This window comes from Ruditapes philippinarum, unplaced genomic scaffold (assembly GCF_026571515.1).
Source record: "Ruditapes philippinarum isolate M1 unplaced genomic scaffold, ASM2657151v2 ctg122_1_1_1_1, whole genome shotgun sequence".
Lineage (NCBI taxonomy): Eukaryota > Metazoa > Mollusca > Bivalvia > Venerida > Veneridae > Ruditapes > Ruditapes philippinarum.
The window spans coordinates 404,971-417,256 of NW_026861047.1; the positions used below are offsets into that span (position 1 = coordinate 404,971).

At 31.4% G+C, this 12,286-nt stretch overlaps 1 protein-coding gene across 1 annotated transcript in view; it reads left to right on the plus strand.

The window, feature by feature from the left end:
* Positions 1-11,818, plus strand: part of LOC132714360 (GPI inositol-deacylase-like) — a 48,713-nt gene extending 36,895 nt beyond the window's left edge. The window contains exons 17-23 of the mRNA XM_060697219.1: positions 1,339-1,429; positions 2,409-2,499; positions 5,666-5,866; positions 6,851-6,980; positions 7,564-7,709; positions 8,399-8,509; positions 9,233-11,818. Of these exons, the coding sequence (XP_060553202.1) occupies positions 1,339-1,429; positions 2,409-2,499; positions 5,666-5,866; positions 6,851-6,980; positions 7,564-7,709; positions 8,399-8,509; positions 9,233-9,413 (951 nt within the window). The 3' untranslated portion in view covers positions 9,414-11,818. The remainder of the gene's footprint in view (positions 1-1,338; positions 1,430-2,408; positions 2,500-5,665; positions 5,867-6,850; positions 6,981-7,563; positions 7,710-8,398; positions 8,510-9,232) is intronic.
* Positions 11,819-12,286: the final 468 nt, after the last annotated feature.

Genomic DNA, 12,286 nt, shown 5'->3' on the forward strand with positions numbered 1-12,286 from the left:
GGGGGAGTTATTAAGTTGGATTTAGTTTGAATTCCTTTTGTGGCTGAGGGGTTGCCTTTACAGGTTGAAGCATCAAAATAGCAGCCACCATTTAACCCTGGGAGATCATCTTTCCTCTTTCTGCACCATATGTCCTAAACTGTCTTGGTGTTCCGTAAAACCATACAAAACAAATAAACAAACTTGCTGGAATCGAAAAATAATTGTTTTCCACCAATATACTTCCAGGAAAGTCTGCACATCCATAAAGTTTGACCAGCTGGCTCTATACTGCCTTTGTAATGATTTGAACACCCACAAAACATATCCGTTTTTGATATATGTCAGTTAAGTTTAGAATTTAATTTTGTTTTTACCATTAGTGAGGCAGATAATCATTAAATTGTATTAGCTTACTTCAGTTTGATATGATTTATTATTTGTTTACCTTCATATTTACACATTAAATGTTCAAATACAGCCAAAATTCAGTGACAGACTGATTACATACAAAACTGAGTAATCTTAAACCATATAGTGATTTTAAAAATGCAATTTTGGTATAAAATAAATAATTTACCTTGAAAAGGGCATTAAAATACCAATATAGTTAAAAGCCTTTTTCATATTATAATAAAAATATTTGAATTTTCAGGTAGTTAAGTGCAGAATACAACATCACCTTAGGCAAATATTTTTACTCTGGCTTCTTTTGTAAAGAAATGAAATTTCATGGGAAATATAAACATTTTTTTATTTGTAAAGAAAATAAAATTATAATTATAAATTGTTTGTGCAAATGTGAAATTATTTTAAAGTGCTTGCAGAAGTTTATTTTCAAAGTTGATATTTGTTATTTCACCCCACAATATAAGCATTTAGCAGGAGCATTACATTTAAAGTTTCTATAGTTGTGTCCATTTGTACTAGTATGCCACTGATAGATTTTCATCATACATGTATCATAAAGTATTTTAGTCCACAGATATCTGGGTATAGACATATTGTATAGAAATCATAAAATTACACCCTTAAAGAATAAGACAATAGAATGTTCATATTTTCTGTCTTGATATAATCCCATATCCAGATGAGTATCTAAATTAATTTGCCCATCTTTCAATCTGGCTAAAAGTCATTTTTAAAGTAAAATTTTAAAATATTATAAGTACTGAATCAATATCGAACAGTGACAACCGTGATCAGCTGGCTGAGTTTGGACTGCACTGGTTGCATGTGTAGTATCAGTTGCCACCAGCAAGCTAAGGGTTCAAGCATTGCATGTTAAATAATCCATCCTGAAATCTTGTCATTTTCTCCAAACTTCCTTCAAAACTTAGTTATGTTTTATAATTTCAGTTTGTGCGTTTCTATGGTATTCTTCTACCAGCATTCAGTGTGGCTGGACTGTTGATGGCACTGGTGTACCAGATGAAAACATTAAGTAAAGGTAATAGCTGAAGAGTCAAAATGTGTTATTGGTAAATCAGTTTGTAATCTTTGCTTATTGTCAGCACATCCATCCATAAGCGAGTAATCCATTACCTTAGCTTCCATCTCATGAACCGTCACTTATCAATTTTTAGGATATCTTGATTAAATCTTAAAAAGCTCAGAAAGTATTGAATGTTTCAAATTTAGACTTCATAGATTAGCAAATCTAATCGAGGAGAAGTGCACTGTCCAAGAACTATAACTGTCTTTTGCATAATTTTGGAGTTATCGCCACTCGTAATTTTTCATTTGTGTAAAGCATATCTGTAAGTAAAAATTATTATGAAACTTCATATTAACCTATTGACAAGGCGGCTTGTCAAGGGTATCTTAGTCAGGATAGTGGCAGCTGTCCTTATTCAGTCATCTTTCCTCTTTCTGTGCCATATGTCTTAAACTGTGCTGGTGTTCCGTCAACTGTATTCAGTCAACTGTATAGAGCCTGGTCAGACTAAACAGATATGCAGGTTGGCCTGGCTTTAAACTGGTGTTCACTTTCAGATCCAATTCTAAGGGTAAAGTTTTGGCTAAGACTTGTAATATGATGATAAGTATTGATGATATTAATAAAGACAGTATTATAGTATAAAGAGTCATAAACAAGTGATGAATATTTTAATTTAAACATCAACTTTTTAACAATATCTTTAATAGATCTTTCACTGATATGTTAATATAGTTATGTTTAAAAAAATATTGTATTCTAATGGTCATTTCTCTCTCACTGCTGATTTACAAATCATGTTGGATTAGTAGTCAGTCACTTGTAGTGAAATTGGTAGTTTGTACTGGTTAGTTATCCTGGAAAGCCTGATGGATGGACCGGCCACTAAAATATTACCGAAAATGTGTTAAAATCAGCAAAAAAGGATCAAATATAATTGTACATTCTACTACAATATATCATAATCGTAACCTGACTTTGATATTTTCAGATGGAGTATGTCCCAGTGTACTAGACTCACTATGGCAGACAAAACCTTACCTCGTTGTACCATTTGCTTTGATCACACAGGCAATATTACAGTAAGTTGTATTATTATGTGTGTTCTGTATGTAGAAAAAAACTTGTGACAAAAAAATTGTAGGTAATAAATGTAAAATTGACCTATGAAGCTGCATGAAGTTATGTAGTATTTCAGGTCATACAAGCACAACTGACTTGAGGTATCTAGCAAAAACACCATCCTGTTTGTAGGGTAAGGTCAATAAGTCAAGGTCACTCACTAATGTTAGATTTATATACTTCTCTTTGTACAGCCTTTATTCATATGTCCTTTTTCTAAAAAACATTTCTCCATGTGTATAATACATGTATAATTATGTTGTTACTTTGCGATTATACTTTGGTAGCTCTGATGCTAGATTTATTGACTTCTGGTTATACAGTGATTATTCATTTGTCCCTTTTCTAAAATATTTGGTCTATGTGTATACATGTATGATATTATGTAGTTACTTTGCATATCGAAAGTTCCAGTCAGTGATTTCACTTGGGTTGAAAGTTAAAAAAAAATATTTGTCTTTATAGATTCCTCATAGTTAATGAGTCAGAATGGCATAGTTAGCATCTAATTATTCTATGCAAATTTTGTAGACATGTATAAGTTAAAAGGTGCTCACCAACTATTGATGGTGTTTATTTCTTCTCTTCATTTTAACAATAAAAACTATACATGTTGAGTATACTTTTGAAGTAGAAAGTCAGTGTCAAACCTTAAACCACATTTTTACATTTCAAACCTACTGTAGAAAGTAGAACAAAAAGACTTGACATACTAAAGTTGTGTCCTATTTCCATGTTACTCGATTTACAGTTGTTTACTGAATGCTGCCTGATTGTAAAGTTTGTTAATCCTGGGTAAATACAACACTGAGGAATTTAGTAATAAAAATGATAAATATATATATTTATGATTTAGATAATCTATGTTTAATAAAGCTTTCCCCTGGTCAATGTAAACAGTAGATTTAATAGTTTACTAAACATGGTAAACAAAAGCATGGCACTGGTTTAAATGAAATAGTTTTTGCTGAGATTTGTTGCTCAACATTTAGTTTAGTTTGAGTTTTTTTTTTAATAAAATGTATTTGATCACTAGATTTATTAAGATTATAGTTTGTTTGATATCAAAAAATATGCTGAGGGATAATCAAAAGTTGATCAACAACAGTTTTCTTGTTTAAATGCATCAGATTCTTTTTAAGACATTTAGACAGATTATAAAATAGCTTTAGAAAGATTATAAAATAGCTTCTTTTTTTCTTAGTGTATTTAATAATTTAGTGAAACTGCTCTGACATTTTAATGACCAATCAGTCAACCTGCAAACATTTAATTGACTGAAACCCTTATGTCTTTCATCTGTTCATCTAAGTGGGCCTGGCAGGTAGAGTTCACCAAGGTGCATGCATCGTTGAATTTTGCAGACTGTAGATAAAAGAATTTCCATGTTATGTCATTTATGAAGTTTAGTGACAGACGAACAGAGCAAAAAACAATATGCACTTCCTTACCTATCAATCCAGGGTCATAAAAGTCTTAAATTTTACTTCTAACAGTATGATAGAGTCTTGTCTGACCTTACAGATTTGCAGGCTTGTCCAACTAATGGCATAGGTTTGTTAATATCAAAACTAGCACTCAATAGCTAAGTTTACTTAATATAGTCATCAACTTGCATCTCGTGTCTTAAGTCTCACCAAAATATCGAAAGTTTATTGGCCTTATGCTTGCCATACCAGGCTTAGTGTGGAAACCATATAAGTTATGTACAAGTTGTAACATTTATTGTATAGCACCATATGTATAGCACCAGCTCAATTTGTAGAATGTTGAACTGTGAACTGACACAGGTTTGAATGCCAGACAGTGTAGGTCACTTTCATTGTAATTGATTATCAAACCGTTTCTACAGTCATTCGCACTGTACTTCGGCTCTGGCATGTTCTTAAAGTAACTACAATGTAGTAGTTTTCTTGCGAACATGAGTGCATCTAGTACTGGAAATCTGCTTGTAAGCCTCTCAAGAATGATGTGATAGCTAAACTGTGCTCAGGGGAATTCAAAGTGGCTTATTCTCATGATCTGGAGGGTAAACTACAAAATCCCCCACATTCATTGTACTGCATATAGATGTTAAACATTTGAAAACATTCCCTTTATTTATTTGCTTCAGTGATTTAGTTTTTATTATTGTGTTGTGTTTATTAGATATAGAAATTGAAGCAGTTGTGATAAAAAAGATCAGAAAACCTGCATTGTGCGCTAATACTTGACACCTGACTGGTCTTAAATCATGTGATAATCCATGTTTGAGTTGTTTACGGGCTTCGAGGGCTCTTAGCAACTTGTATAGCCCTCCTAAACTCTCTGATAAATGTGTATTAAGATCGCTGAAGTCTTTACTACTGTATACAAACTCTTGAACGAAAGATTTACTGTCCAAACATGCAGCTAAATATTACTTGATATGTCTTTAAAAGATACGATCTGACAGATTATCAGTGGTTTTATCTGTGGAGGATACAAATATATCTCTGCCATGTAAACCACTTTAATATTGTCGCACATATCTTATGGAAATAGGATTTCTTATGCTCTTTTTTTTTCCACAAAGATTTGTTAATTGGTATCTAATTTCTAAAAAGTAAACAAACATTACACTTGTTAAGAGCCAAATCAAGGGTATGTAATTGATCTGTTGATGGAATTCTGAAGTAAATTGCAAAGTAATTGGTCCTTGTCCATTTTGAAGGGTTTTCTGTTAGGAACAAGGGAACTGTTATCAAATTTGTTCATTTGGTGTTTCCTGGTCACAACAGTTTAGGCTGTTATCTAATTTTGTGAACTGTTTTTATCAATATCAGTTGTAGAAAACAAATTTATCTAACATTTTGGGAGTGCTAAATATAGTGAAATCTATGTTATATTTCTCCTTAAGTGCTATCTTTCAAGTGAAATAATTTCTGCTTTTAGTCAGTTTAGGGAAGAATAGATTATGTACCTGAAAAAAAGTTAGACCTGGTGTAGATTTTGCTTAAAAAATTTCAATTATCCTTGGACGCTGTAGATAGAAACAAGATAACTTAGTTTTTTAACATTTTAAGTTTGTAAATTTGTTGAATGTGTCACAGGAACAATAATAACAACAAAAATGAAAATGTAACATGAATGAACTGTACATTTCAGGATAAAAGTGGTAGAGAAACAGTTGTCCAGCTTGTCCATACCAACACCTGATATAGTAACCCTCGACAAACAGGGGATATCCTTTAAAGGGGCACAACTTCTCATGTACTTGATAGCTCTTGCTGTAACAACATTCCAGGCTGTAGTTGTCTACCTTGTTTTACAATTCAACAGCAGACTGTTGGGTCTTATATTTGGATGGTAAAATACACATTATCTTTGTATCATTTATATAGTATGCTATGAGATGTCTATATGAGCCGCGTCATGCATCCGCGCTGTCTGATCAGGATCCATGCTGTTCGCTTACAAACCCTATAACACGTAGAGAAACTGATAGCGAACAGCATGGATCCTGATCAGACTGGGCGGATGCGCAGGCTGGTCTGGATCCATGCTGGTCGCAAACCCATTATGTTGGTTTTGTCATGACGTGGCTCATAATTATATACTACACATTATTCAATATTCAACTTTTTCAAGGTCTGGACATCATCAAACAGTATAATAATTTATAATTCATTGAGAGATATCTATAAGGGAAGTAACAACGTTTAAATAAACTACAGGTTTTTGCATGGATTGTGTACCTTTTATTACATTATATGGTACACAATCTGCTAAGGTTCACAGACAATTCAAGTCTAACAGGATATGTTTAAATTCAATACCTTTGTTTAAATTCAATACCTTTATATCATTCACAGATTAGAAATGTTTTGAAAAACATAGAAGAACATCTATATAAAAAATATGTATTATAGAGTTATACATGATTAAAGTTTTGATGAATTATAAGCCATGTAAAGAAATCAATTCTTGTAATTTTATAATATCTCATGGATTTGTTTATAAACAGATATGGTTATACATTGTTTAATCAATTATTATAAAAAAATGGCATGTTATATAACCCAGTATGAAATGTACTAAGCTTTTATAACATGAGTTATAAAGCAAAAATGGTCATTTAAACAAGGTCATATAACCTGTCAAAGGTTTTATGAACAATTTTAAAATGCTTTTGAGGAAAAGTTAAAAAAAAAGGGAATTATATGCAGATGGGATATAAATTATATAAACAACAATTAGAATCAATGTTACAAAATGTATACCTTATGTTAATTTTTTTTTCCAGCATATAACCATAACAAGGTATTATAAAGATGTATTTTACTATTACAGGTTACCATCATCTGTGGTTAAACTAGGAAACATTCTGGCTGTAGTTATATGTCTAGTATCAGTATGGCTGTCGGCTACAGTGTGTGGGGCTATTGGCATTTTTACCTGTCATATCCTAGGCTTTATACTGGTCAGTTGATTTATTATCTATAACTTGTAAATAGTAACTTTGTGCAACTCCTTATCAGGTTTTACATAATGATACACAGTTATAGTTATAGTAAGTTCAGTTATCATTTAGTACTTTTATCTCTTTCATGACAGCAAATTTAAGAAATAATCAAATCTTTGTGTAATGTAGGCAATTAACCCATGGTCGAGTGGTGTCCTTCTCCAGTAAGCGGGAAAGCAATTATAAATCTTAATGATGTTGATGCAGCTAAAATCTTAATTATTCAAAGAAATGAAATGTCAACTGTTATAAATTTTAGTGTGAGTCTTATATTGCAGGTGCTGTTCATACACAGTCATATGACATGTTAGAAATCTTAGTAAATTTATAATTTGGAACAGTTCCTTTATTTCAGTAAAAATTAATGTTCCTTCATATATTAAACACGTTAAAAGCTTTTTTATATAGAGATTTTATAAACTTCACAATTATCCAATGAAAAGATATGTTTCAATCATTCATTTTGATAAAAGAAGTTACAAACTATTTTTTGGTAGATAAGTATTTATGACATAATGTAAATGTACAAAATTAATTTCAGCTTTTGAAGCTATGTTATCAATCTCGGCAGTCCAAGGATCCAGGGACACGGTCACAGTATCATTTCTATCAGACAATATTTATGATCTGGATGTGGTTACTAATCCTCAACTCTCCGTCTCTTGTAGTTCTAGGAAAATCTATACAGTATGTGAAATATTTTTCTTTATTGATACATAATAATCTCGAAATAGTTAAAAAAGAAATAATTAGTCTATGTCTTCGAATCTGGCCAGTATGGTTGCTAGATTTTTATATAATTTGTAATATTTTATAATCGTATATAAACATATTTTTGATCTGTATTCAGATCTAAGTTTGCCATATAAAAGTGCTGTGTATATACATTATAATATACATCATATCATCACCATTGCATTATGTGAACCTTGTCATGTTTGGTGTTAGTACATGTGTCCTTGCATGCGTCAGTCTTTCCGGATTATGCTTGTCTGGTTCATAACTCTGTCATTAGCTGGAAGAATTTCAAATAACTTAGCACAAATGTTCACAATAATGAGACAGTGTGTTACTTGCTAGAACAGTGTGACTAGGTCAAGGTCATACTTTAAGGTCAAATACAAAAAAACATGGTCTTAGACAGCTTGTCTGCACCATAACTCTATCACTAGCTGGTAGAATTTTCAAATAACCTGGCACAAATGTTCAACACGTCGCGCGCAAGATCCATTTGACTAGGTCAAAGCTAAAGGTCATACATTGTACCTCAAGATCAGATGTGACAACAGGCTCGACATGTTGCTTTTGTGCATCTAGTTTACATTAGCAGCTGCAAGATATTTAGTGACCTGATAAAAATACTTTTTTCTTTTCAGATTAACAAAGGTTGTGCCATTATTTAACAGTGATCCTAGTAGAATAGTTGGTACCATAGCAACTGTAGCATTCCTATGTTTACTTGTGTGTGATAGTCCACTCTCAGGCAGGTAGGTCATATCATGTGCTGATTTTTATTTTGTAAGGATATTTACCAATTCTTAATAATCATGTTATGGACAACAACAATTATTTTCTGTAACACTTTTTTCAATCTTATATTACAACATCTAGCTTAACTTTACAAAATCAGGGTACATGCTTCTTTTTAAATACCTAAATTTAAAATGTGTACCATCAGTACTCTGTAGTAAGATTTGGAAGAGAAACATTGCATTCCTTTAATGGAGCTCTGAATAAGTCCAAAACCTTGAAAACAATTCGAAAACTTACAAAGATTAACTGGGACACTAAATACAGAAAAACATGAAAAAGATATTAAAGAAATATACTGAAAATCAAATAGAAACTTAATATTTAGTGCAATTCTTAGTCTGATTTGAGCTAAAAATGTTAGAAGGCTTTCCATTTTAAAGTCATTTTGCATTAAAAAAAATGATTACAATGGAAAAACTGACGGAGCAAATGATCTGAAAGTTAACACACTAGGTATTGGTATAGATCTACATCAAATGGTAAAAAAGTCTCGGATCAAAATAGTTCCATTCCCATCCTGTCAAAGCAACCATAGTGGTAGTTTCTTTGAATTCTAATCAAGAAAAATAGATATAGTTGTATCAATTGTAGTCAGTGATTTTTTTCCGGTAGGTATGTGCCAAGGCTTTATGTCTTCCAATGTGCAATTATTACTTGTAATCAATTTCTATTTTCAGGTCATCTCTGAATTTTATGTCACAGTTTATTCATATAATGGTAACACAGATGTTAGTGTTTGGTATGGTAATGTTATACAGAATATCCTACGTAATTGTTGGCTCACTGGTGCTCGTAGCTCTTACACAAGTTGTGGGCAAGTTCCGGTCTAAATCTGCTCCTAGACCTAAAACTGAGTGATTATACATGAACTAAGTGATTGTTCTACATGTACTTGTATGAATTGAGTTTTTATACATGTACTTGTATGAACTGTGTGATTGTTTTACATGTACTTGTACGAATTGAGTTTTTATACATGTACTTGTATGAAATTAGTGATTATACATGTACTTGTATGAAATTAGTGATTATACATGTACTTGTTTGTACTAAGTTATTATGGAGGTACTTGTATGAACTGAGTGATTCTACATGAACTTGTATGAACTGAGCAATTATACATGTACTTGTATGGACTGAGTACTTGTATGAACTGTGTGATTGTACTTGTATGAGCTTAGTGATTATACATGTACTTGTATGAATCGAGTGATAGTTTTACATGTACTTGTATGAACTGAGTGATTAAACATGTACTTGTATGGAGCAAGAGCCACATGAAACACTGTGAAAGAATATTTTATCACTATGCAAATGTTGTTGGAATTGGACCAAACACAAACGTATTAGGAACATTTCCGGAAAGATATTCTAAAATGGCAGTATGTTTATTAAGTGCAATTTTTGGTTTATGTAAAATGTATGAAATCAACCTTTTTAAAAAAAACACATGTCACAGCATTAAGATTATTAGTTGTATAAAATTATGTTAGTTTATTGTATTTAAATGGAGTGGGTTATATCACATACATTCACTTTGTCATTGTTTTACATGTTATTGTTTGTATTCTTTCCTGTTAATTATAGAACGGACATGACACGTTTTATAAGATTTGTGTTTCATTGAAATTATTTTAATGGGCCCAGACTGGTGAAATTTTTCCTTGAAAAACAATGTTTGTTTGATATTTTTTTTATGAGATTTTTGTAGACAATGTTAAGAATGTTTATACTAAAAAAGAAAATTAGTTTGCTGTAACAAATGGCAGTTTTGTATCTGCACAAGTCATATGAGACATATAAGGACAACTTGAAATACATACATGAAATAATATGTGCATTATTAAATAAAGAGGTATAAGTTAGATATATACTGGTTTTCAGGCTTAATGTACAACACCAGCACAGGTTGTTAACTCCCCTACTAAAAAGTATACATAGTATACTAAAGGGCAGACTATAAAAACAGTCAATAGTCTGCCATCCATCCCCAGCATTTTGAGGTTGTTTACTCTCTAGAGGTTACGGTTTTAATTAGATTATTATGAAGCTTTGCCAGAATGTTTGACTCATTCAAAGCTTGGATACACCTGAACTTGCATAATCTGGAGCAAAAAAAAAAACTAGGTCACCATGTCAGACCAGTTGAAAACCTTGTTAATATTCTACAGACCACATTTTTCATGAAGTCTTGAATGAGACATGCTTAGAATGCCTGGCTTTGAAATTTCCAGGTTAAGATTGAATATGGGTTTTCTAGGTCTAAAATGAGGTAAACCAATCAAACCTCAGAAAAACCTTGATTGATCTTTATCAAAATTTCCACAAAAAAAACCTTGTTGACATTTAAGTCATATTATTAATCGATCTTTATCAAAATTTGTCAAAAAGTTTTTTTCATTGATATATGTTGGACAAGTTTGAACAATGGTTATTTTGGTTGAGAAAAAAAACCCAACTATGTCTTCTTGTCAAATCAAAGGAAAACCTAGCTACATGTAACACTCTTATGACCACGTTTTTGCCAGATTTTAATGAAACTTGCTTAAAATGTCTTGACTTCTTAGATAAGTTTCAATATAGGTCGTTTTGGATTCAAATCTGAGTCACCTTGTGAAATGCCAGGAAACTTTTTTAAAGACTGAAATGTTCACAATTTTGACAAAGCTTTATGAAAGTCTGCTGTGTATGTTTTGATCATACATGTAACTAATTGAAATTCAAATAGTTATGGGTTGTCTTAGCTTGAAAAACCCAAGTCAGTGACATAGATATAAAATTTTGTCATATAATGATGCAGGAACACTATTTAGCATTAGATAAAAGATAGAAACAATTACAGGTGTGTGTTGATAGGAACATTATGGCTGTTTTGTTCTTGGTGAACTGTTTCTGGTCATTTAGTTAACTTTCTGTTATTTTCTCCCAACCAACTTTGAACAATCAATAAATAATACTTTATTAATAAGTGGCCTGTTGGAATTTAAAAACCAAATAACATTGTAATATTTCATGCAAGCAGACATTATTTTGTCTGTTAGAATATATAAAATTGAAAATGTATTTGATTTCCATTTCTTTTGCTCAAATATAGCATTTGTTTTATGAGAATTGTTAAATTATGTTTTGTTGCCATAGTAACTGTGTTACATAATATCTGCTGTGCATTATTAACTGTGTTCTGTTCAAAATAATAAGTGCTTAATTTCTATTACAGGGATCATTTTGTATTAATTTTTTAATAAACTTTATAAATGTAGTGATCCAAATGTTTGTTTTTCTTTTGTTCTTTCGAATATACTCGAACATTTTAATTGTAGACCAGTTTGAGGTTTAGGTTTGTTGTTGTTGTTGTTTTTAAACGTTACCATTTAAATTCATTATAAATATATATCTTTCATTAATTTTACTCATAGCCTTAATACTAAAACATAACTTGTAGGCTAGGTAAGAAATTAACACTTCATGTGAAGCTAAGCATTGCTTTTCACATTGTTGATCACGTGCATTGCATATAAAATTCATAAGCAGGGTTAGCACATTTTTGGGACTTGAAATTGAATTCTTTCAAATGACTGCTTTTGAGTTGGAAACTTGTGAGAAAGTTATCCAACTGGGTGTTTTAAATGTATATTTAGATAAATGCTTGTATCTGCTTGAATGTGTAATTATGTACTGAGATTTACTTTGGAAAGTTCATATGTTTCATATCAGTACAATACTGTGAGGAA